The sequence below is a fragment of the Gallinula chloropus genome, assembly GCF_964237585.1.
Source record: "Gallinula chloropus genome assembly, chromosome: 1".
In the NCBI taxonomy this organism is placed as follows: Eukaryota; Metazoa; Chordata; class Aves; order Gruiformes; family Rallidae; genus Gallinula; species Gallinula chloropus.
The window spans coordinates 82,447,805-82,474,519 of NC_140085.1; the positions used below are offsets into that span (position 1 = coordinate 82,447,805).

Sequence of the window (26,715 nt, forward strand, 5' to 3'; positions counted from 1 at the left end):
GGCGCCGCTCAGGGCGCTCAGCCGCCGCCCCAGGGCATGCTCCCGCCGCCGCGCCGCACCGGCACGGCACGGCGCCGCTGACTCGGTACCCCCCCCCTCCTCCTCCTCCTCCGCGGGGCGGGTCCAGGTGCGGGGCGGCGCCGCGCCCCCGCGGGGGCAGCTCCCGGGCGGGCTCTGCCGCCGGGCCCTGCACCTGCCTCCGCCCCGCGGGGGGCCGAGCCGGGGGCTCCGGGGCTGACGCCGACGCCGTTGTCCCCTCCGGCCGCTCTAGGGGCTGGCGGGCGCCGGGACGGGAACCCCGAGCCGTGCCCGCCCGGGCCGCGGGTCGATGGATCCCTCCAGTGCGAGGATGGGAGGTAACTCCTCGGCGCGGAGGGAAGCGGGGTGAGAGCCGGCCGATTCGCACCCGCAGGTACACGCAGCTGAATCCATTTTGAAGTGGCCTTTACCTAGTGCAAGTCGCACGTTTACTTCAAAGTGCTTTGCTCAGTCTGGAGCAACGGGGCTCAAAGTCTCCAAATCTGCTTTCTGAAGCAGCCGACCAGGTGCATGTTACACTACTCCTGCTCACTTAGGGGAGGATGCTGGAGGCCCTTCAGGTCTGAGTTGGAGAGATTTCTCTTTTCATGAAAGCACATTCAGAGGGTTTTATACCTCATTGCAGAGGTGAAAAGACATGTCATTTCTCCAGATGGAAACAAATCCTGCTGAGGGGGAGGCTGGTCAGCAGCTCTGCCCCTGGGTTCCCCTGCCTCCCCAGGAGGGACAAGGCCCATGCTGCAGCTTTTGAGGACACAAAGATCATGTTCCTCCTTCCTACCCTGCTGAAGAAGCTGCAGATGCATGTGGCACCAGCGCAAGTCTGAATCACAGTGCTGCAACGGGTGCTTTCGGTACAAACTGAAAGGGCTGCCAATACACACCACCCCCCTGTATCCATACAACTAAAAAACTTGAAGCCATGTGCAGGTTTAATCATTGCAAGGTGCAAGTCTCACATGAGGGCATGACACTGCTGAGGTCTGTTGTGTGTTGGTTTGGTTTTCTGGCATAAGAGAAACAAACCACGATTTTCAAATTTGTTTAAAAAAAGAAAAAGAGAGAAAATACACTTTTTTATTTCCTAGTATTAATTATGGATCTAAGTTAATTTACCACTTCAAGAATGAGAACTGAATGATGTATTCTTAGCAGAAGGCTGCATTTCTTAAACGATCAACCTTAAATTTGAAAAATGGCAACCTCACTTTGTTGAAACTTTGTTGCATATTAAAAGAAACAACCATGTTTTTCTCACCTGAACATGACACTAAAATGGAGGGGAAAGTGAAATTATAGGCTAAAACTAGTGGTGTTGACTTGCAAAGAAATATTTTTCCTGACAGAACTGTGCTATAATTAAGTTACAGAAAATCTTGTCTCTGGAGAAAGAGCTCATGTCTGTCTGTTACAAGATAGCTACAATGGAACAATATTAAGGAACAAAACTAATCTGAATGTGCAATAAACAACAAGGAATTTTAATATCCCTACACTGTACTTAAAGTACTTTTGCACCACGTATCAGAGAAAGGACAGATGCCCAGAGGTAAGATCATAACTTTCAGCGTTGCCTTAAAAACACCTCACATAGATGTCTTTATCCCAAGTCTACCAGCAGCCCTGTATTCCTGATGTCTCAAGCATCCCAAGTCACACAAGTGCCTGCCCAGACCTCCACATCTCATCTTCACTGGGTGCAGTACAGTAGTGGTGGAAACCCCACAGCTCAGGATAACCCCATACGCTGGGGAAAGAAGCTGCAAGTGAGCTGGAAGCCAGTGATACAGGAGTAGGGGCTGTGGTGTATTTGGATAACAGATGAGGAGCTGACGCTGCTGATTGCCCTGACCAATTGTCCTTGAACACGGACAGATCGCTGCTCCCTTCAGGATATACCTCTCCCGGCCTGGATACTCACTTCAAAGAAACTGATGATTTGCCAGATGAGCCAACTGGAGTAGTTTTTGCTTTGTTTGGGCTTTTTCTGTTTGTTTTCTATTTTGGCTATGTTTCCTCAGGATAAATGCAGCCTTTGATACAAGTGGGGCACTTAACAACACGCATCTCCTGTCCCTCCCGGCTCCCCTCTCCAGCTCCGTCTCTGTGCATCCCTGCCTCTTCTTGTTATGCTTTTGCTTCTAGTTCTCTAACAACAGTTTCTCTGTTCTGTAAATTACTTTTAGATCTGTGCCAACATCCTTTCTCTGTAGAGTCCCCAAAGGTTCAATTATCTGACACTTACTCCTTTCCCTTTTTTCTTCTTGTGTAATTTTCATTTTAACACTAATTACACACCCCACACCGAGGATACCCAACTGTCCCTAGTTTTCACCACTCCGGTGGCTCCATGCCCCTCTTCCTGACCTCAGCCATGTTCTTGAAACACAAACAATGACTTCGTCACAACAGTCATAATCAAAAGGGCTCGAAGGCAGAAATGTTTCTAAGAGGAAAAGGCAGTCTCTGAAGACACAGTTCCCCACTGTTTACCTTTTTGGCTCCTCAGGATCAGATAGGGCTCTAAAAGGCGCTACTGGTGCAACTACCCCAGTAAAATCTCCATCGACACTGCAGTTTCACATCACAGTAAGGGAAGTGTCACAGTCTCACAGTTAACGAACCACAGGCAGAAGGACCTTCTTGCCCAGCTAAGCTGTACTGATACGGCAGGTTTTGCTAGCACAGTTATAGTGATCAGCCACATGATTTTTACCAATAGCTACACTACCAACATTTGCATGAACCAGCCTGACCCCGGGTTTGAGACTTCCTCTCACTTCTACTGTTCCTGTGGCTATGCTCCCTCGGTTCTGACTTTGGCAGCCATATCACAGTCACACTGCTGCTCTCCTACAACTTGCCTGTCGGCGTGGAATGCCTCACTCATGCTTTTGTCTGTTCACCTCCTAATTCATCACAGACCTCAAGCCCTACCTGTTGAGATCACAGTATGTGGAAGTGGCCTGCCCTTCCATTTCAGCTGTGAAGAGGACATGTTTTTACATGAACTTCACCCAGCACCTCCAGGAGCACCTCCTTATCGCAGGTCCTGCTTCATGAATTGGCCTGAATTACTTTCCACACATGAGAACAATCTCTCACTATCTAGAGCAGGCATTTTACTTCAATTATCTAAAAGCACTTCATTTTTCCCCTGGAAGTGGAGAATTTTCAAAAAACTTTTCAGAGTTTGGACATTTACCATAATGTCATATGTGTATCTCCATCCTCATTTTGGAAATCCACATTTTCAAATCTGACTCAAGTCCTGCCAAAATTTCCTCCACCATCTTAAAAGTACCAGTACTTGTTTTATCTTTTAAGCAAGTATGCTCATCATCCTTATGTTTCTGGAAGTTCCAGAGATGTGTCACAGCCATTTCATTAGGGATGTTACAGAACACAAAGCTGAGGGGCTTTTCCCTATGACGACACCGGACAGACTTCTATCCACCCAAACTAGCACTAAAGAGGGAAGAAAAAAGCAAACGGTTTTACTGGACGCTGAGGAGTGACTCACTTCTGATATAAACGTTACACTGAAAGAAAAGCAATTTCATCTCTGAATCAATGAATTTGGCACATCCTGGACATGTTTCACCAGGGTAAATCCAGGGGTTTTTATTCAAATCACACCCATATTGACAATGCCTTCATGCCTGCGTAGTTAATCATTTGTTTTGCTTTAACATGAAAACACTTCTGTGTTGAAAGCCTCTTTGGGTTTTCTAAATAAACCCAAATAATCTGTATTTACAGATTTCTAATTTGTCACACTATCCAACAGCAATTCTTAAAATATGCTGTTTAGCCAGTGTAAGTGAATAATCAACCCACTGAGGGCTCTGTTTATAAAGCTTTATTTTTGGAGCTTACTTGAAGTGCAGCCACTCTAACCCAGTGAAAGATGCCCTTTCTCCAAACAGTTCCTATGGTGCTAAATGGGAAATATGACAAGTCCACCCCGCTATTCTCAAATACTTCAGCCATAGCATCAAAGTTTCCTGCCAGTGAGTTAAATTCCACTTACCTACAATCGTCTGTTTTAGAAACTCCTGAACTTTTGATGCACCATTAAGAATTGAAACAACCCTTGTTCTTTGTGTGTAAACCCTGTGAACACAGCAGCCAAAAGGAATTATCACAGCTTTCACCTCTCACAACTTCTACTCCGTATTCAGGTGCGTTTTGGACCATAACCCCAGTCCAAACACTAAAAACCATGTATAATTCTACAGCTAGACTTGTAAATTTAAGAATAACTGTTTAGGGGCTAAGGAGGATATTTCTTCCTTGGGAATATAAAAGGAAAAAGTTGGAGAAAAGTTAGAAAGAAAAATCTTCAAGCATCCCTCACAAACGAGCCATGATGCTGCTTTGGGGACAAATTAGACATCATTATTAGGATTTTGACTGAGCAGGCACAAGTACATTTGAGTGTAGCAGAATTAAATGTCTTTGGGAGCCGTAATTAAAAGTCTGAACAACGTAGCTTTTCACAAAGACGAAGACATCTACCAGAACCAAGTACACAGGGACATTGCCCCCAGCTGGTCTCAAAAAAAGTATCTGATTATCAGACAATTACTTCCTGCCAACATCCAGACATTGCAATTCCAGAATATTAGGCTGCCCACAGAGTCTATCCATACTGGAAAAAACATGCATGTTTCTGAACTGATACTGCTTACATAAGCAATTTAAGGACAGCCCTTGCATATAGGTACATACTGTACTTACATTTATTCTGGCAGATCTCAGAACCGTGACTGCTGTTAAACTGTCTTTCTAAGCACAGTCACAGCATCAATTAATTTGGGAATTACTGCAAGTTGTACTACAGGAAGATCATGGGGTGGGGTGTTTTTTTTTAATTTGCTTTGGTTTTTTTACCTCATGTAACCTTGCTGTGTAGGGTGAGCTGACACAGCATATATTCCTATAATGAAGACAACTGCATGAGTGCTGTAAAACTCCTACAAATATTGCATAAAAATAAGTCTTAGGTTTAAAGCCAGAAGGAACCATTAAATGATTTCCTGTTAGTTCATGTCATTATATTTCATTAAGTTGGAATGTGTTAAACCCAGTAACTTATTAAAACATGCTACCTTCTCCAGAGGTGCAATCATTTTTTGATTTGAAGACAGAGACTTTGTTACCTCCACAAACAGTTTATTATAATGAGGGGGAAATTGCAATCTTCCTGTCAAAAATGTGTGCCTTTTTAAAAGTTAGCTTCAGATTCAGACTACTTGTTTTTGCTCAGCTTTTCTTTGCTGGGAGAGAAGTGCCTTTGGTAGTCTTTAATCTTCAAGATACAGGTATATTAATAAGTCCTCTTAATGTAATACAAGTTCTTGCACAACCTTTTCTCTTCTGCTGAATCATCTGTGGTTCTGTGCCTAACCCAGTATTTCAACATCCTTTGTAAAATGTATTCACTCCATTACCTAAATAGGGCTACACAACAATGAAGTTTTCCTCTACTTCTCAAGTTTCTCCTATTTATGCAAGGAACATTTTAGCATTTTGGCTTACAATAAGAACATTTGTCCAGTTCTAACCTTTAATCCTCTGTAGGATAGTCTCCAGATTCCTAGAATCAGCCATTTTGGAGGTCTTTCAAGTTCTGTGCTCCTACATACATAACCTGTATCAAAATGACACAAGTCACATATTACTAACTTAAATTAGGAAAAGCAAGCTAATCATTCTTCGGAGTAAATGCTGGTTTTAGTTTTCTGCCCAAAAATTGTGGAAGAAAATTGACTAACACAGGTTTTGGAATAAAAGCCTTTTGGAAATACCAGTACTTCTTCACTGATATTTTGAAGGGTAGTTGTCAGTGGCAGAACACACTTGGCTTTTTAAAGCAGTTCTTGGCTTGAAGAGTCACATGTTTTGACAACATAAAGCATTTCACATGATCTCATGTCATCTCACAGAAAAAACAGGTACAATACTTTTTACTTCCTGCCCTTGGACAAATATTCAAGCTTCCAAATAGAATGGATTTACAGATCAGCACTACTGTAATTTCCTCCCCACACCTCCCCCATCTCAGATAGGAAGGGTTCATAGCCTAGTGGCAAATTAAGAATCAAGTCCAATCTGCACTTACACTCGCTCCCAGTCTTATAAACCTGAATGTCAAAGCCTACAGTCTTTATCCAGACACGCTTCATTGCTTTCAAGTGAGGAAGATGTAATTCCTTTGGCAATTCTTCAGCTTGGAAGAGTTGAAAATAATTAGAAAACTATTTATTTCTGTAAGTTCAAGAGTCCTTTTTGCTAGTTTCCCATCAGCTGAATTTAAGTGTTACATGCACCAAATGCCACTCACAGCCAGCATGCTGAATCAGTGGTGAATGCTTCATTACACATAGCAATTTTCAGCAGCAGCCTTGGAGGACCTGTGATAGCTTTGATATCTTATCTTCAAGCCAGTAGCATGTTATTTCACATACAAACTCACTTTAATTAACTAGACTTACCTGAGACAGTACTAGTCAATGAAGAAAGAGTGAGACTGTATGATGGATAGCATTATTTAATAACCTTCCTCAACTGCCCACATAGAAAGAGCACCCAAATTGTCCATGAATCACTTTTGGAACCAACTCAGCATTTTCAGCTAACCTAATCAGTGGAACATACAAGACAGCCTCTTGCAAGCTGAAGTAGTAGTTGAGCATCTAGGTACAGGCTGTCAGCCACCCACACTAAAGTCTGGTCTGTGATGAATTTGACCTCAAGAACACATACAAAATAAGTCTGTAGAGGACCATAAGGGACAGCAGCTTGTCACAAAAAGGATACACAACTGAAGTGGGCCTTATCTAAAGGGAATTCACGCCCCCACACACACACTGATTTAGCTAGTGCTATAAAAACAAGTCTTTCTCCAAGTCTTGAATGCACACAAACATCTTCTGCATATTTACCTCTCCCAAACACTGAACGAGCAATTCCATGGCCACAACCATGTCCAAAATAAACTGCTTTAACACATTAAGTACTTTTCAACAAGACAGGAAACACTGGTAGCTTAGGTGTATACTTCAGAAAGATACCATTTTTTTTTCCTGTTGCATTTAGTAAGGTAGTAAAGGTACAGTAGGAAACAGAAAACTAGATCCTTCCATGATTATTAGTTACAAACACGGTTTATAAAATATTCCAAATAAAGCTGAAGACCAGTATACTGACTTCTATCACAGATATGAAGGTACAATGAAGTCATAATCATTCTTGATGTATCAGTTATCATCTGCTTTCTATGTCAGTCTTATTGGGTGCCTCAGCTGAAAGAGCAATATAATCTGGCACGTTTGGAATGGCTCATCTGTGACTTAACATCATAACATTGTAGATTTTCAAGACTTCTGTCTCTGGACACCAAGAAACAGACAGGAACTCATAGACTATTCCAGCCTAGCAATGTCCCAATTCCTAGAACTAGGATGCCAGCTAATACCTAGGTTTCAGCAGACTCGTAGTTCATTCTCTAAACAATAGATTTTTGCTTTTAAGTTTTTTAGTTCTCCTTCAATTTTACGGGTTAGTCTGTTTCCTTGGCGAACCTCGTGTAGAATTGCAAGATCCTGATCTGGTCCAATATTCAGAGTCACCTAAAAAGGAAAAGAAAACATATTAAGAAAATCAAAGTTGTACAGAGTACAATTTAGAGTGTATTATGATGAGGATATGAAGGAAAGAATTTTAAAGGAAACCCTTTGTTGCTAAGCAAAGATGTTGCCTAAGCTAATGTCACTAAACTAATGCCTATCACCAAAGGTGCTCCAGAACCAAAGATCAAACCTTTCATACATTATGGTGTTATATCACTGGTGAGGAAGAAATCTGGATAAAATATAGCCAAGTTTACCCAAAACCTGTTGACTTCTTTCTACTCCCTGTGTCAGACACACAAAAAAGGGAATTTGAAATATCTACCACTTTTTATCTAATTCTAAGTACCTCATCTGATATGATGACATCTTGTCATCTTTTACTACTAGAACTAGAGGCGATTTAACTGCTGTGACCAACCCACTGCCTTCTGAACTGCATGCCATTCAAGAGCAGTTCAAGTATGACACTTCATCTCAGGCCATATCGTATGGCTCATACCAAGCTGAACAAAGGCTCCTGGATAATCAGAATTCCTGATAGCAAGCTAGCCAGGGCTGCATTTCCTCTCACCCCAGAACCAGACAGCATGCCAGCCCAGTCACTTCCAACAGAAGAGCAGCACAGCCTTGGAAGCTGCTCACAAAAGCTCCTTTTTTCTCCATCTTTAGGCTGTCATCACGTAGTTCTTGGTCAAAGATTTTAATATGCAATTCAGGAAATTTAGTCATCCATAGTCACTTTGACTTCAAGTGACAGAAGGATTTAAAAGATCATGCTGGGGACTTCCAGCAAGTATTTTGTTTCTCTGCCCTCTTGTGGTTGAGAGCGTAAAGAATCTAGGAATACAAATAAGAGCACACCCACAGCAACAAAACATACATGCCTGCAATAAAACTATCATATGCAAGTTTTCCCCCATTCACATGCTGTTTAATCCTTAAAGAATAAAGTTTAAAAACTTACAGCCTTCCCCAAAAATAAAAATCAAACCCCTTAGTGAACACAGTCCATTAGTTTAAGTAAACTGAACTGTGTGCCCAAATTACAGAACACAAGTGGCACTCCTGAAAGTCAGCTGGACAAAAGCTACACCTGGATCATCCTCTCAAATACACTTTAAATAAATATCTCATCTTAAACTCCATGCAACATCAAGTCTGTGGTTTCCCTACTAAGCAGATGTGGAAGCTACTACAGAATATACTATAGAAGGCACAGCTTCAACTTTCAGCCATTGTTTCTGCAGTGATTTTTGCAGAGTTAAAAATTACATACTGACAAAGGAATAAATTCACAATATTTAAGTCAATTATCTACCTCTTACTTGAACAAAACCAAACACTATGGCCCCCAGAGAGAAAACCAATCATCATTTTCTTTGCAGGATACACTTCTGAAACAAGCTACTTAACTGTCTGAAAATTTTAAGGCAGTGAAGTGAGCTACAGGTATCAGATAACTTTTAGAGCTGTAACAAAAATACCAGCTAAGTTATAATCAGGACAGCTCCTGGCAAGCTTGATGCTTAAGACAAATCTTTTTTGCTACATAAAATACATGAGGGGAAGTTTTGACCAATATTATCTAAAGGAACCCTTAGGAAAGAAATTATTTCCTTAAACACTGTATTTCCCTGGAGTTAAGCACTGAGAATACACCTCTACAGAGGGTAAGCCCCTAACAGTCTGTCTCAGAAATGCTCAGCCATTACCATAAAAAGCTGCTTCTCTACATCTTTCAGCTTCTGACGAAGCTGTTTGATGTCATTCTTGAAGCCTTCCACTTCCATGCGATGACGTTTTTCCAGGGCCTCGTATCGCTGAGTTACCAGCTTCAGGCGCTTTCCCATTTTTTCTGAGCGTTCCTATGGAGATGAAAACTCAATAGTGTATACAAAATAGAGGCTGCAAGATCATCACACATAGCTAGCAGATGATTACAGATTTAATTACCTTAAAGAGTTCTCTGCGAGCATCTCCCTCCTCACGAGTCCTAGCCAGCTCACCTTCCAGAGTGACACACTGCTCTCTATACATGTTTGATAGGTGCTGTTCCTGCATTAGCTGTTCTTGCAGTGACTAGGACATAGGAGAAGCAGAAAGTCAGTGCTCACAAAATTTCCCCTGCTCTGAAAAATAAAGTGTGATAGACCAACAGTATAACAGGCAAATAAAAATTAACAACTGGAGAGATAGCTAATGAAATACATAGGTAAGGACAATATTCTATCATCACTTTCATTACCCAAAACTTTGAATTAGGTTATCAGTTCTGCATGACTGCTCATCAGTTAAAGCATTGTCTCCTCTTCCCTTTAAAAATAATATTCAGCTAATGCTGTAATTCCCCTTTTCACAGCTGCTTGCTCAGTACTGCATTTCAGAAGCATCTGCACTCAGTAGTAGATTAAAACAATTCTTTATTGCCTGTTTACCTACTTCAGATCTCCCAGCTTCTCACTGGAAACATACAAGCAGCAGAAGAAAAATCCTGACTGCTGTAGAAGAGCTGGGGGCCAGCAACTGAAAGGACTTCATCTCCCCTGACAGCAGTAAGGAATACAAAGACAGTGAATTCCAAGTCTGTTACTGAGAACATTTACACTAAGAGAAAGGCATGTGCAACAAGCAGGTCAAGAACTGTTGGCCCACACATCACATGGCTTGCAGGAGTCAGGATTTGTTCCGGGCATAAAAACCTGACAGTGAAGCACTACCACAGATCTACCACTCATTTTATCTGAAATTTGCAAGCGATGCTCATTTTGAGGCAGGTGTGGTTTTTTTACATTAATGCCAACAGCAACTTAACTTACAGCAAGCCAATACAGCTTTGATGTAGCTGCTAGCTACTGCCTATCTTGGCAAAACCCAGATGCTTGCAATTTTCTAGTCAAAAAGCTGTTAAAACGTCTCCTTCTAGGCCAAAACCCCCCTACCTTTATTTCTCTGCTGTGGGGTTTCCAAGTTCCATCATCTGCTCGAACCATCTTCTTGGTATCTCTCTGCTTCTTCGCTCTTCCTGGCTCTCCACTGATAGGCTGATTCAGATCTTTGTCAAGTTTCCTTAGCAGACGGTCCTTCTCTGCCATCCATGCTTTCTCGTTGGCACGGGCATCAGACTTGAGCTGGAGAAAGTCACGAGTACTCTCATATAAGAGATTTTGGGTCTTGTGGAGTCTGCAAAAAGGGATCCCAATTAATTTCTTCCCTAGTTCCTACCTTAATTTCATCAGTCATCACCACATGTGGGAAGAAGCAGGGAAAAGATAGGTGCTTTCCTAATGAGTTTAGCTCTTCTCATCTAATGAAAAAAGTTACATTCTTCCAAAGTGAAATAGGAATTTTAGTATGTAGATTACTCCATTCATCTTCTTCCACACACACTACCAAACAGATGGCTGCATAATTTGTTTTACTGCCTGCTGCAGGAAGCAACATACTGAAAGCTAAAATATTTCTGTTGTTGCCCTCTCTTCTGACTACATCACAGTCATTCTCTTGCACTCACTTATCTGTTATAGTTTTGATCTTCTCCTGGTCTCTCTGATGCTGAACCTGGGCTTCCTCCATGTGAATCCGTCTGTCCTCTAGCAGTGCCTCAACCTGTTCCTTGGATAATCGTGTCTGTTCTTCTATCTGAGCTTGCAGTGCCTCCACCTGATTAAGCAAAGACATTTTTGAATAAGATTGCACAGCAGCTCTACTCCTGTCCTAACAAGTCTCTCAAATTCAAAGATTGAGATCAAAGACTCTGCCAATAATGCCTTTTAGAGTTCTAATTTCTCTATTTTTTATTTTGTTTCAATGTTAACTATGACAAACAACTAAAACAATTTAAGAAAAAAATCATGCCATAAGCAAGACAGGCATATTACAAGCAGCAACAACAGATCAAAGATATTGTAAAGATTTAAATTGCACACAGGATGTGTGACAAATCCTGTGGAATATACAGAGACAATTCTGTCTCTATGCTACCATCTCCCAGTGAAACAGTGATATAAAAATACCTAAATTCTAGGAAGGCAGCAAGTCCACATACCTTGAACAAAATAAATTACTCAACCAAATGACTCATTAAATGTAAACATGATAATGACTGAAGGAGGGATGCAAAGAATCTTGACCTAGAGCAGAGTCAGAAAGACAAATTGGAGCACGTAACTGCAAAACATGCACCTGGCCTATACATAAGAAACTATCTGAAAAAACTTGTCAGGTATTTAGATCACTTATTTTTATCACAATTTTGTGTTATGCTTTTGCTCCAAAATAACTGACCACTAGGTTAGTCACCACTGCCCTTGAACAACAACAACTTTTAAAAACAAACCTATCTGCTGTATGAATTTGCTTTTCTTGACTCATCCTTCCTCCTGCTTTACATGCAGCTTCTGTTACGTTCCCTAATTCATGATTCTGTACATTTTCTCCTTCACTCTTTCAAGCTATCTACGTCCTGTCTTTCAGTAAAGCCTAGCAAAGGGAACATTTCATTGTGCTAGTGAATCGTATCAGGGCCGCCTAATTCTGCCTCAGACTTCCACAAAATGACCAACTCCGCAGATCTTTTGTGTGTTTAATGTAAATTCATATTCAAATTCTGGAAGAGAATATCAATTACACATTCTATATTTAAGGGTAACACATTCCAGTTTACATGACAGAACATCTGCTTATGTAAAGCTTCCAAAATCAGACCCAAGTTCTTAAATCTAAGCCTATGCTCATCTCAAAGCAGCAGTTAAACTGCTAGGAAATTGGAATCTGTAGTAAGATGTGGGGACTGATAAAATTGGTACGTCTACATCTTATCTAAGGAGATAAATTTGTCTATCAATTTCCTGGACAGCCAAGATTAGCAAGTGCCTTTACCTGAAGTAGAAGCATTTGATTATCTCTCTGATCTCCCTCAGGACCTTCTGGTTTCTCCCCTTTTGCCGCTGATTTTGAAGTGCTCCTCTTCGTGCCTACTGCAGAAATTCAACAAAAGCAGAAAAGGGTTTTTCTATCTACCTGCAATACTTTTGGAAGCATGAAATAGCCTATATTCTGGCAGGTCAGCAAGAACAGGAAGAAGCCTGCCACTGTTAGACTCAAGAACTTCTAGGAGGGGTAGCTGGAAGAAAAGGTTTTTAGGATTTATCGATGGCGTAACTTTATCCTACTCTATTGCACCACAATATGTAGACAACCTACTAATTTTCTTGGTTACAAAGCAATTTTCTTAAATAAATGATGAATAAGCAGATAACAGAGCTGCATGGGTATCACGCCTTGAATGACTTCTGAGCTTCTTTGCTAAATTTCTGTCTATTTGAAAGAAGCAGTTCTTTCAAAGCAGAAAATCAGTATATAGGCATACAGACCGACACTACTGCCTACGCTAACGGCAGGCAGAGCCTCACACCCTGGAGCAGCAGTGGCTAAGGGTGTAAATTGTCCAGTTGGCACTCGCATAGTTTCACAGCAGCCATTCCACAGTCATGCCAGCCAATTCCTTAGCTGAGCAGGTCACGGACATGAGAGCCAGCCCAGGTTATTTTCAGAGACTCTGAAGGAAAGCCGGGAGTACTGCGTGTGTCTGTGTGGATACACAGATGGATGCACACAGGGAAGTTCATGGAGGTATACTGGAGTATTAAACAGTAAGGAATTATTTCAGTATACTTAACACAAACACTCAAAGAAACACGTATCAATAGCTGAGCTGCTGTTAATCAGCTCAGTGTGGTACCTGTTCTAGAAGTATCATCCCGTTCATGTGACTCTCTGGCTTTAGCTGGCCTTTGCAGAATAGTAACCTATGGAAATAAGATCAAATATCTGCATTGAGCATCTGGCTTGTCTGGAGTTGTAACGGTCAGGAACAAATCTTAGAGCAAAATGATACATCCAAGAGAACAGCATTACCTGACTTCTATCACAAGACAAGACATTCACAAGTGTAATGTCCATGTTGAGAAGTTTCCTTTACCATGGCTGAGTTTTGCCATTTCTGACACTTTTTTTTTCCACTGAAACAACTGAAAAGTAATCCTGCCTTTGCTGGCCTCATTAGGATGAAAATCAGCAGCCTCAGCAGGAAAAGGAGCATTTTCAGGACAGAGAGGAGAGGAATGTGAATATGTTATTTCATTCTTTCACATTCCTTCTTGTCTTGGCAAGACAGAGAAACACGAGTCTTGATTTATCAACACATTCACTTAAGGTACTGAACAAGCCTGGGATAAAAGCTAACTGATAAAACTACTGAAACAACTGTTCAACTGAAGCCCACTTAAAAACAGGAGGCCATGAGGGAGCAGTTTACAGCCCCAATGTTTATCTTGGTGTTGTAACTACATAATAGCCCTAATTTTAGAACTACCCTGTATGAGGGAATTTTAACACTTCTGTGAGATTTTTGAACTGCTTGAGCAGTGCAGAGCAACAACAAACAATGCAGCTTATTCCAAGATAAAACATGTATCCATCATAGTCTCTGCATGTCCAAATCATTTATGATACATGACTTCACCTAAGTTCACCTACCCTGCCCTTCATATGCACTGCCATTTGACAATGTTTCTGAAATATGCAATACAACATTGCCCTGAGGGGAGGGCTTTTCTGCAGTTTCCTGCTGCAGCAACTTCAACACTACTTTATTCTTAACTGAGGCCCAAAGAGAGAGGCACTCTGAGACAGCTGACCTTCAAACACCACACCTGGTAATTTTCTGCACTGCCTTTTTCTCTCTCAGGTGCTCTCTCCAACTTCTCAATGATCACTTGCCAGATGGCTTCAAACTCCTATATGACATTTAGGAGGCTGATCTTCAGGTGTGTTTTGAAGGTAGGAAGGGACTGATGCTAAGCAGACCTACACCCCAGTGTGCTTGTTCCTACTTACCTGTCAGCAGTTATACTAAAGCTTAATATTCTAGCTACAGAGCTGCCAATCCCATCTGCTTTGGGCTCATTTAGCAGCTTTTGACTTGCTGGACAGATCGGGTTGGTGGTCAGACTTTCACCTTCTAATCAAAAGGAGAGTTCTACAGAAGAATGGAACTTGCCTTCTGCGGAGGCTCCTTGTGAAAATATGTGACTTCTCCTTTGTCTGTTCCCAGTAAAGTCAGGAGATGCTGAATTTTTTTTCTATCCTCCAATTCCCTGGAATTCAAAGAAAGCAGTCAGTACATTGCTATTTTTAAGTACATCAAAACATTTTGACACAATCTGCTAGCTTATTGTTAATGCTTACAAATTTCCCAAACCATTGCAGTTCTTGAGAACGCCACTTTAAAAACAAACTCCTAAAGATATCACTGATGTTGCTGATATAAGACCACCATGCTGGCTTTGGGGAGCTTTCCTCTTTTCAAACATTGCAACACTACATAGGCTGATACAGCATTAGCACATGGTGGTAAAGAATGTGCATTCCAGATTTATAATCTACCAAAATCCTTTCAAGATACTTAATTCAACAGATTTTAAGTTTCCACTGTTTTTAAAGCAAACTACATTAAGGTCTGTATTGGAAATTTTGTCACATTCTTAAATGCCAAAGGAGACTAATGCACATTAAGTTCTTAAAACTTTAACAGAAAAAGATATTGTTACCCACAAGTGTTCTGAAGGAGGTTGGAAACTCCTTTGCCACTGGCAGCTGGTCTGGTACAGCAGTTTCTATTCCAGTTCACCAGCTAAATAGCATTAAAAAGGAGTGGCTGCCAACATGATTTCAGAGTGAGGGGAAGCTATTCGCTTTGGTCTGTCTCTATCTCAGTTGAAATATTTTTAAGACTGAGGAAGTTTTGACAGGCAGGTGCAAGGTTCATGTATTTGCTTTGCAAAATACATGGTGTATTTTTTGTGGTGGTGATGGGGAGGAGCTACAGGGGTGGCTGGCTTCTGTGACAAGATGACAGAAGCTTCCCCTATGTCCAAGACAGCCAATGCCAGCTGGCTCCAGGACTGACCCCAGCTGGCCAAGGTCGTGCCTGTCAGCAATGGTAGTAGCACCTCAGAGAAAAAAAACCTGGACAACACCAGCAGCACCTGGAGAGGAGTGAGAATATGGGAAAGGAACAACTGCAGTCACCAAGGTCCATGAAGGAGGGAGAGGTGGTGCTCCAGGCATCAGAGCAGATACTGTGGTGGCTTGACCCTGGCTGGAGGCCAGAGGCCCAAAGTCACCCTATCACTCCCTTTTTTGTCTGCACACAGCAGAAAACATATATTGAGAGGCTCAGGAGTCAAGGTAAGGACAGGGAGAGATCATTCCACAATCAGCATCACAGGTAAGACAGACTTAACACAGAATGAAGGACAGAAAACTCTCTAATTTATTACACTGCACACCCAGTGACCTCCTTGTCTATCATTTACCTTGACCATGAGCCTTTCATCACATTTCTTTTTCCCCTGTCCAGCTGGGGAAGGGAGTGATAGAGGGGCTTTTGGGGGCACCTGGTGTCCAGCCATCACAGTCTGCTTAAATCAGAACCTCCACATTCGAACTGGCAATTCACGATTCAAATCTGAATTTATGTTCAATTTTTACTACCAGAATAGGAGGAATAATAAGCATAAGGTTATTTAGTAGCCCAACAGATTGCATTCCACCTCCCAGATCAATGATTTCATAGGAGCCCTCCCTGGGCAGCGTGGCATAGTTTCTTCTCTGCAGACCCCAGATCTGAATCAGAACCAGGCGATAACGCATGCACAGTTGCTACTACCAGTGACCCAGCCCAGCACCTACGAGAGCACACCTGATCTTCAGCCGGTCATTCTCTGAGTAAAGACGAAGGACATGTTCCCTCTCCTGGAAGAGGTAGACTTGCATGTCACTCAAAGCCTTTTGCAGCTCCGCGATCTCCTCTTCTCGCTGATGTACTTCCCACTGCAGTTTGTGCTGGGCAGACAAAATGAGGTACTAGAAATCATGCAGAGCATGCATTGGGCAACCCTTACAAGCTTTGAACTTCTTTTGCCCTGAGCCTGGAAGCAGTATAGAACAACTGCCAGTTCGAGGAAATTTTTATCTTTACAAAATTTGACCAGATGAGGGCAGTATTTGAAAAACTAAAAAAAAAAAAGTTTTGACAGGTAACTCAAGACCTCTAAGGCTTATTGAAACAGTCAAATAAATTCTACACTAGAGTCTCCAGTTTGGCAGAGTGGTGCAGTAAGACTAGCCAGTAAGACAGCTATGCTGTCAGGCACACCAGAACACCAAAGTTACCTGCATTCTCTAAGATTTTTTCCTGTTAAAAGACCAAGACTGAAGTTTCAGAGGGATTTTTTTTAATTCACATTTATTTGCAAATAATGCCTACTTACTGCTTAACAGCCTATGTCCAAACTTATGAATTCTATTGTAGTACACACAAACTATATATGTATCTCAAAGCTCATTAAATTCAGACAGAAGAGCCCTAGTTTTTCATGATAAGAAACAAGGGAAATAAGTTGGACAACATAGGAACTGAGCATCTAAACTCAGACTTTTAATTTTGAAAAAACTCAGCAACCCAGAAACAACCTACTGTGAAGCCATAACCAAGCTATAATAAATTAATAGAAGAATATCCTACAGGCATGTTTCCCTCTGCTTTGACAGAAGACAGACAGCTAGATTTCACAATCAAACCCCCAAATCTTATTTCTTCTTAGCACAGCTATACTACATTATCAATAAATCTTACTACCATCTGTGCTTAGTTTTTGACTGAAGGAAAGTATTAAAATTAAATTTGTGTAAGGATACATGTCCATCATCCCTTTTCCCCCCCCCCAACCTGCTCATCATATGTTTCTTTGTATCTCTCCAGTCTTTTTGCCAAATCCTCGTGTTCTTCATCAAAGTCAGCAATCTTCTTGCGGTAGTAATCCAGCAGCTCCCGGGAGGGACGGAGCACGGCCAAGCGCTCACTGACTGAAGGGAGAGGTGTAAAGTCCTCCTGACTTGGAGACTGAGATTTAGCATGTCTGGATGAGACATGGGGGGTTGCCAGCCTGCACAGAAACAGTCTCTAATTACAGGTAAGCTTCAGACACAAAAAAACCCTTTCTGAAATAGCTTAAAAAAATTTCCATTTTAACAGAGATTAGTTTATCTGAGTGTTAACAGGAGATGGCAACATTTAGGAGAACAAAAGCTTTGTTGCAGAACAGCTTGCGGGCTTACTATACTGTGGAAATGGGCCCAAGTTATGGAAAAGGGATAAGAACAGTCCCATCGGTTACTTGAGGCGGCAGACAGTTGGAGGAAGAGGAGGCAAAAGAGAACAAAGGAGACAAAAACTCCATTGTTGTGCAATTAGAAGTACCAGCCACTGTAAAATACACAGGAAGGCATGATCTGTGACAAAATCACCATCGGATACCCATAAAGAAAAACTCTTTCTAGATAAAAGCTTTTGAACAAAGACAATAATTCAGTTCAGCTGATATACCAGCCACCATAATTTAAGGTGTTGGTCTAGGAATCTACCTACGTGCTTTTCTTTCTGACATACTTGATGTTACTATCCACGTAGTTTGTCCACCCTTAATAGTGAAATAAAAGCTTGCAAGTTCTTGAATCTTGCGTTGAGGTAAAGGGAAAGCATCTCAGGGTGACATAAATCAAATCAATGTATGGGTGACCACTTAACTTATTTTTATTTTAAGCGATGTTAACTCCATTCAGACACTCAGTCTGCTCAAACGGGGACCAAATTCACTCACAGAGCTACACACAGAATTCAAAATTCTCTTTGAAGGTGTTCTTTTTATGTTTATCTGAAAAACATCTTTTTTTATATATAAAAATGGCTAATTGATAACAGATTTAAAGCTAAGAAGCCTCTTCAGTAAAGCTTTGCTTAACAAAAATACAGTCTAGAATCTAATTCTGGAGCCAGTGCCAGAACTTTGACCATAAATTGATCCAGCAGGTGACAGTGAGGCAGCACCTTTATGGTGACCTTTGGCAGCTCACCAAAGCCAGCTAGATGATATTCCTGATGTGCTACATCCACGAAAACGTGCTAATCTCCTTAACTACTAGCACTACAGGTAAGTATTAAATATGCAGGAAGATGATTGTTTCATGTAGGTGCTTTCCCACCGGCCATGCCTAGAAACGGCTTAAACAACACACCTGGAAAAGTAAATAGCAGCACCAGAAGAAAAATAGGCAACATGGGCACAAGGTGAGTACTTTATTAGCGATCTAAGAAAACAGTAGAAAGGGAAACGCGTAAGGATAAGGAAGCAGAGCATGTACAAGAAAGGACTAAACGGTGCCCTCGCCTTACACTAAGGCTGGCTACCGGGCAGAAAGACAAGAGCTATAGGGCAGAGGCCGCAGAGCTGTTTCGGCGTGGAGTGACTACAGACGCAGCCCCCCACACTACCTTCTGGAGCGAGGGGAGGTCCCCGGAGAGCAGTCCGCCGCGCTCATGGCGCTCCTGCTGAAGGCCCGGGCTCACCGCGGGCAGGGGACGGAAGCTTCGAGCCGGGGCTCAGGCGACCCACCTGTGGCCCCGGGTACCGCGGGGGCGCGTTGCAGGCCCAAGCCGCGCGGAAGAACTCCTGCGGGGAAGCAACAGCCAAAGAAGCCCCAGAGGAGCGGGAAGGGACCGGGGCCACGCGACCACGACTACCGCCGCCTCAGGCAGCTCAACCGCGAAAGGACCCAACGGCAAAATAACCGCCACGGCTTGCTCTCCATAATTTAAAGAACGAAGTAACCTGCCGCCCCTGCCCCCTCCAATCACAGGCAGCCTTCTGTGCGAGGCCGAGCGTTTCCACCAATCAACCCTCGCCACGCGAGTGGGCGGAGTCCTGCGCAGGCGCATCTGGGAGTTGTAGTCCTTTGCACCGACGGCGAAGGGGGGAGGAGGTGGCGCGGTGATGGCGTTACGCATGCGCGCCCAGCAGGGTGGGCGGGGCGGGCAGTAGGGGCGGGGGCGGGGGCGGGGGCGGAGGCGGCCGTGGCCGTGGGTGGGTGGGCGGGCGGTGCCTCGGGGCGAGGCGGGTGGTTCTTTTTTGGGAGGATCAGGGGTTCTGCGCCTGGTGGCTGCCCTGACGGCGGCGGGGCTTGGGGAGGTACGCGGACGAAACGCAGCCTGCAGCGGGGGCTCATTTCATCACCAGCGGCAAAGCAGCCTGTCCTGGTTTCGGTCAGGATGGAGTTCACTTCCTTTGTAGCAGCGGATGGAATGCTGTGTTTGGGAGTTAGAATGAAAGCAGTGCTGATAACACCCTGATGTTTCTAGTTGCTGTCAGACAGTCAAGGACTTTCTGAGCTCTCCATGAGAAAGGAGGGGCGAGGCCAGGACAGGTGCCCAAACTGGCCAAGGAGAGTATTCCACGCCAGTTACGTCCTGCCCAGGAGATCGGGGGCTGACGGGAGGAAGGCCTAGGGCGGCTCTGGGACGCGCAGTTCTTGGGGGGACGGTCGGGTTCCGGGACGGCTCTGGGTGGCACGGCCTGAGTTGTGGGTTTGGTGAGAAACTGCATTGTGTATCAACAGCTTCATATATTTTTGCTCTAAAGTCCTGTTAGCATTGTTATATTGTATCTTTCTGTTACCTTAGTAAACTATCCTTATCCCAACCCACGGGCCTCTTAGTTTCTTGGTTTTGGGGTTATTTGCCCCTTCCTTTTCCCTTCCCTTGCCTCTCACACGCTCCCCACCCCCCCTTCCCTCTTCCCCTGCTCTTTTCCTTTAAGGAGCAGGCAGCTGCGTGGATCTCGGCTCTCAGCCGGGGTGAAACCACGACAGTCTTTTTGGCGCCCAACGTGGGGCCCGACAGGTTGGGATAACAGTAGATCTGACCCTGACCTGATTGTGATTAAGACAAAGTTGTTGGTTTAGTCAGTCTCTGGTCACGATGCTCTGGTATTTATACACAAGGCTGTGCTCACAGCTGTGGCAGCAAAAGCACTGTATACTGTATGCAATCCTGGCAAGATTTTTTACCATCTCAGGGCTGCGGCTCCTGTTTTCGTTCCCGTACCTCATTTTGGTGTACTTTATGGCAACAGTCTATGATGCAGTGATATCGATGATCGTGAACTTGTGCTGGTATTTGTATGAGATTTTGCTGCCCTGTCTATTCTTTGGACAGGGAGGGGTTAACAAAGGCAGCTGGTATGATGGGAGTACAGAAAGAAATATCTACACTGCTTTCTTTTCCTTTGGGCTTCTTTTCCTCGGCTCTCAGCCGGGGTAAAACCACGACACAGCCCCAAAGCGCAGCAGCCCCAGGTACCCACTGGTGTCTGGGAGTCTGCTGGAGGAAGCACAGGGGTGCAAGGCCAGCACAAGTTCGGGTTCCAGCGGAGGTCCTCGCTGGGTTGTCTTGAGTCCCCTCAATGCTTTTGGCCCACTTGGTTTACCTTCCCGTGCCCAGCAGTGCTTACTTCTCATGCGTTATGCCGTATGCCATTCCCTAACTTAGTGGCCAAGCATGGTGGAAAAGAACCCCGGTGCGAGAGGGAGCCAGCCTTTCCCTCAACCGTTTCTTTAAACAAACAGACTTGCTGTAATAAAATAATCTAGGCTCACTTAGAAAAAAATACAAGCTGCTTCTTCAAATAAATTTTCTCAATAAATGGAGAAAAAAAGGGGGTAAATAATTTTCTGGGCAAAGTCCAGAGAAAGGCAGTTGGTTAGACTCACTTTCTCCGCTTCTCCACAAAGCAATAGAATCATAGAATCAGAGAGTGGTCTGAGTTGGAAGGAGCTCCAAGGATCAGAGAGTTCCAACCCCCCTGACACAGGCAAGGGGGACACCAATCTCCAGCCTGGATCTACACAAGGTTGCCCAGGGCCCCATCCAACCAGGCCTTGAACAACCCCAGGGACGGGGCATCCACCACCTCTCTGGGCAGCCTGTTTCAGCACCTCACCACTCTCTCTGTAAAGAGCTTCTCCCTAATATCTAATCTAAACCTTCCCTTCTTTAGCTTCAATCCATTCCCCTTGTCCTGCCATTGACTACCCTTTTAAAAAGTTGATTCCCCTCCTGTTTATATGCTCCCCTGAAGTACAAAGAGGCTGCAAGGACGTCCGCCCCGCAGCCTTATCTTCTCTAGGCTGAACGAGCCCAGCTCCCCCAGCTTCTCTTCATAGGGGAGGTGCTCCAGCCCTCTTATCATCTTTGTGGCTCTCCTCTGAACCCTGTCCAACAGCTCTACATCTTTCTTGTATTGCTGGCCCCAGACTTGGACACAGGACTCCAGATGGGGCCTCACAAGGGAAAAGTAGAGAGGGACAATCACCTCCCTGTCCCTGCTGGCCACCCCTCTTCTGATGGAGCCCAGGATACCATTGGCCTTGCGAGCTGCAAGAGCACACTGCTGGCTCATGTTGTTTCTCACACACCAACCCCCCCAGGTCCTTCTCAGCAGGGCTAGTCTCAAGGAGCTCTTCTCCCAGTCTGTATATATGTCTGGCATTCCTCTGGTCCAAGTGCAAGACTTGACAGTGTTTAACCTCATGAGGTTGACCCAGTCCCACCTTTCCAGCCTGTGAAGATCCCTCTGGATCTTCCTTTCCTTCTATTGTGTCAACCGCAAATATATTGTACAAGGGGTTGAAATCTCTCAGGGAAGTGATAAATATTTCCAGATGGCCAACTAGAACGAAGATCAACGTGGGGTACACAAATTCCAGCATGGAATGGAGGGGCTGAGAAAAGCATACAATTCTGCTGTACCTTTCAGAATTCATGGGGGGCTGGGGTGGGGAGAGAAGATGTCCCTTACAGAGTATTTGGTATTTCTGGATTTGTACACTGTTAGGAAGCATTGCCCCCTTCTCAGCAACACCCTCCAGAGTTGTCCACTAGCTCAAACATATTAACGTACAACCAAAACAACTTTGAATGGTTTAGAAGGAAATCAGCAAAAGACTAGTTCTCAAAACAAAGCTTTCATATGAATTAGGTGCTTTCTAGCATGGAGTTTCCCCCCCCTAGTATTCCTGGCTAAATCACTGCTTGTCTTGGAAGCTGGGTAACATTGCTGATTCTGCTGTTGGGAATACAATACACATTTCCTCAAAAGAATGGCTCATCTGAAGAGAGACACGACCAAATAATATTAATAATACAAAACTAACAGCAGGAGTACATAGAAATATAGTTTCTAGATACCGGTAAGGGAACATCTGCACTCCACATGTTTTTACAGTCATAAAAATATCAGGCATCCGTGCCAGGAGCCCTTTGGAAAATGTAAGACGACACTGCGAAGACACAATAACCACCGACTTAGAAGATGACTTTGCTCTTATCTATAGCTTTTGGCAATGTTACCCATTTGCATTAGAGACATTTCTTTCCTGTACGTAAGTATGTGGGAGACGCCTTTTTGCTCTGGCAGGGAACCAATGCAGGTATTCTGTACTGGCCACTCTAAAGCAGTTCTTACAAGCCTTGGGGTAACGGCAGGAGGAAGTGAACTTCTTGAGACTGAAATAGAACACACACAAGGGCCAAGGCTGGAATAAGCAGTAACAGAGTGAGCTGTGGAGCACCCCGAACTAAAATCCCCAGGCGCGCAGTTCTTTGTTGAAGGCCACGCCGTAACGATAGGGAGCTGCCTGGCGAGCGCTTGACTTTGGAAATAAAACGTTCTGTAGGGGGTGGGGTGAGGGGGGAGGGGCGAGGGTCAGCAGAGCACCCTTATACAACACGCGGAGGCCGAGAGTCGGCGGGAGAACGCTTCGTGCGAGCTGGACGCCAGCTACGGACCCGCGCGGGAGGCTCCGGGCCGGAGATGGCGGGGCTGCACAGGGAAGCGCACGTTGCCTGGCGCTTGCGCCGGCTGATTGAACTCGGCTAACCGGGCTCACGCCGCAGAGCGGGCCGCGCCGCCGCCTCGCCGGGTGGCGAGTGCAGGCCTTGACGGGAGGCGCCCGGCAGGCGCCGCCACCGGCTCCTTTTCGGCGGGGCTTAAAAGCCGGCAGACAGAGACGCCTCGGCAGTGGGGGCCGGTAAGCACGGCCCGCGGCCTCGGGGCACCGTTCGCAGCCCGCTCAGCTTCCCGGCGCCCCGGGAACGGCAGGCAAGCCCACTCGAGGCCGATGGCCGCGGCGGACGGGGCCAGCCCGAGGGGGGCGGAGCTCCTGACCCTCTCCCTGACGTCCGGCTCAGACAATGGGCGAAATGGTCCCTCAACACAGGAAGCGAATGTCTCGAGTTTCGTCGCACATTCCTCCGCGGCGGAAGTAGAAGCGACCCCGCCCTCCTCGACCCTCCCTCGACCGCCCCCCCCACCTCTCCCCCCGGCCTCCTTTCTTCCCCAGCCGCTCCGTAGGGTGTCCTGGGGGGCAGCGGGTGGAGTAGCTTCGCTCTCGGACTTGCCAAAGGAGCGTCTCCCGGAGTGGGGGGCTCGGAAGACGGCCGGCTCCTCGGCGCTAAGAGTCGCCTCACTGCGAGAGTGGCAGAGGGACTAATTTTTGGATCGGAAGGCAACAACGTCTCCTGTTTCCGGGGGAGGGCCCAAAGCTGGCCGCGTAACTTCCGGCGAGCTGGAACGCGAGCGAGAGGGGCTCGGTGCGGGGGGGAGGCAGCCCCGGGGGACGGGACAACAACATTCGGCAGGAGCCGCCCCCACCGCCCCGCACGGCGGCCCCGCGCCCCGCTCCGCGCGCCCCCTCCCCCGCACCCGCGGTCGTCCTGCCCGGTAGCCGCCGCCGGAGGATGCGCCTCGGCCACCGGCCCAGCCCCGCCGGCCGTCTCTGAGGGGGGCCCCCCGCCGCCGACCCCGGCCGCCCCTCTCCGCCGTGATCCGCGGCGGCCGTCGGTGCGCTTCCCCACGCCCCTTGCCCCTCGTCGACGCCCTCCCCCCCCCCCCGCGACCATGTCGGGGGGCGGTGGGTCGCGCTATGCGGCCGAGTTCGTGCCCCCGCCCGAGTGCCCGGTGTTTGAGCCCAGCTGGGAGGAGTTCAGCGACCCGCTCGGCTTCATCGGCCGCATCCGCGGCCTGGCTGAGAAAACCGGTATCTGCAAGATCCGGCCCCCCAAGGTACCGCCCGTCGGGAGCCTGGGGTGGGGGCAGGGCGGGGGGCCGGGAGGGGCTCACGTATGCCTCGGTCTCTCCGGCGTGCGCCCGGAGGTCTGGGCTGGCCAGGGGGTCTTGGTGGCGGAGCGGTGGACGTGGACACCAGGGGAGCCCCATCCCCCACAGCCGGTCCTCGCTTGGGGTTTCGTGTGTCGCTTTCCGCAGGCCTCCGTGTCCGTGCCAGGGACACCAAGGAACCTGTGTAGTCTTTGACCTCAAAAGCTGGCTTTTGTAGAGGTTGCTTTGGAGCAGGTGAGAAGCAAGTAGCGCAGGGCGGTGTCCAGGGCTTCACGCTCTTTTTAATTTTAAAAAAAACCCAACAAACCACCCCGGGAGTCTACTGGTGAAAACTGCGGAGGCATTGTAGGTGAGATTAGGCGTTTGCTCGGAGGTGGGGGGAAAAGGAAGGGTATCTCTTTTTAACGAGTATTGTTAATAAACATGATCTTCAGACTGTTAATAAAAGTACCACCAACCTGTTTGTGCAGGGGAATTGTGTTCGTGTGTAGCTGATGGGAAGGTAGAAACTTGATCTCTCCAATTACTTGAGTATTTTTTTATGGTGATCTGCACTGTTGACCTGGTAAATCGCTTGGGCGAAACCATCAGGCAGTTTGGCAAAAAGGCAGTTCGATCGCTTATTAAAGTACAAATAGACTCAAAATATAGCTGTGAGATAAGAGTGGAAAATCCTGAGAGAGAGAGAGAAGAAAACCTGAAAAGAAAGCATGTAACTGAGAACAACTTGGAGATGGGTAGCTGATTGGATTTCACGATCCTCTGCTTCTGACCTGTCTGGGTTGCTGGAATTTGTTTAGTTGGTTTAATGACATGGTGAAAACTTGACCTCCAAGGGGCTGCCCTTTCTAAAATAAGCAGAATGGCTTAGGTTGAGAGGCCCCAAAGAAACTGATCCAGACCCTGTTCATTGAGAACAGCTAGAACTTTCCTGGCCACTGAACGCGTTTGTATTTCTCTCTGACTGCCTAGCTGTTTGCACTGCAGGCGTTTTTGCAGGGTCCATGCGTCAGGTTGATTTGCAGCCTCCACAGAGGACTAAATCAGACACTTTATACTAACCTTACTGATTTATTGTTCTTTTCTGTTATTAGAAGCTGTAAATATTTTACGATTGTGCTTGAGGCCTTGATATGGTGCAGCAGGGCAAATAATAAATATTTAGCATGGCCTGGCCACCTGGAACGGGCTGTCCTTACTCTGTTGTGTTTACTGCCAGGTAGACAATTTATTATAATTTAAACTTTCGTAAAAAGTGCTAAAAGACTGGCTTATACTTGTTTGGATGTTGTAACAGAGTTCTCTGAGATGGGGCTGGGAGGCGCTTGTGGTTGAACCGAGTGCTGGCTGTTGAGAAAGTTGTTATTTAAGGCTGTGTTTCTGTTAAAGAATCAGACTCCCGGCTGGTGGTGGTCTGATATTTACTGATATGAATGTAGGCAAACATGAAAAAAAGTTAGGTGCATAATAATGTGGGCTGTATTTGGTATTCGCTGTTGATGGTGAGAGTTTTGCAATGTGCAGGATATATGTAATTTTTAAAACAGTAAATAACCAAGAAGCTACAGTGTATCTCTCATATTTAAACTCTGTATGAGGTAATGCATACTCAGATGCTTTGATGTTTATTTTCTTTCACGTTTTTAATTCTGTGAGGATTTCCTTCTTTGAACTAAAATGTTGTGGGAAGAACAGTATTTTAAAAACACAAGAATGTCATAAAATTAGAAGATGATATCACCAGTTGTACTGAGAAACTCATTTACTGTTGTGAGCTTGTTTACTCAGACATTGTTAGGGTCCTCTGTTTTGTGCATTGTTTTAGAAGTTTCTTGAAGCAATAAAATGTCTTTCTGTCTCTGTTTAGGATTGGCAGCCTCCATTTGCATGTGAAGTACAGAATTTTCGTTTCACTCCACGAATTCAGCGCCTGAATGAGCTGGAGGTGAGCTTTTCCACTC

The 26,715-nt window shown here is 45.2% G+C and overlaps 2 protein-coding genes across 2 annotated transcripts in view; one reads left to right on the top strand and one right to left on the bottom strand.

Moving 5' to 3' along the window:
- Positions 1-7,529: 7,529 nt before the first annotated feature.
- CCDC77 (coiled-coil domain containing 77) lies at positions 7,530-19,121 on the bottom strand (the record flags this gene model as incomplete). Its single annotated transcript, XM_084277460.1, has 11 exons — positions 7,530-7,676; positions 9,392-9,544; positions 9,633-9,758; positions 10,619-10,859; positions 11,191-11,339; positions 12,558-12,655; positions 13,420-13,486; positions 14,740-14,836; positions 16,444-16,586; positions 17,473-17,689; positions 19,075-19,121. The coding sequence occupies 11 exons, from the start codon at positions 19,119-19,121 to the stop codon at positions 7,530-7,532; spliced, it is 1,485 nt and encodes a 494-aa protein (XP_084133586.1).
- A 5,414-nt stretch (positions 19,122-24,535) lies between these two features.
- KDM5A (lysine demethylase 5A) overlaps positions 24,536-26,715 on the top strand; it is a gene marked incomplete at its 5' end in the record, with an annotated part of 52,218 nt that continues 50,038 nt past the window's right edge. The window contains 2 exons of the mRNA XM_084259991.1: positions 24,536-24,700; positions 26,622-26,699. Coding sequence (XP_084116117.1) covers positions 24,536-24,700; positions 26,622-26,699 — 243 coding nt within the window. The remainder of the gene's footprint in view (positions 24,701-26,621; positions 26,700-26,715) is intronic.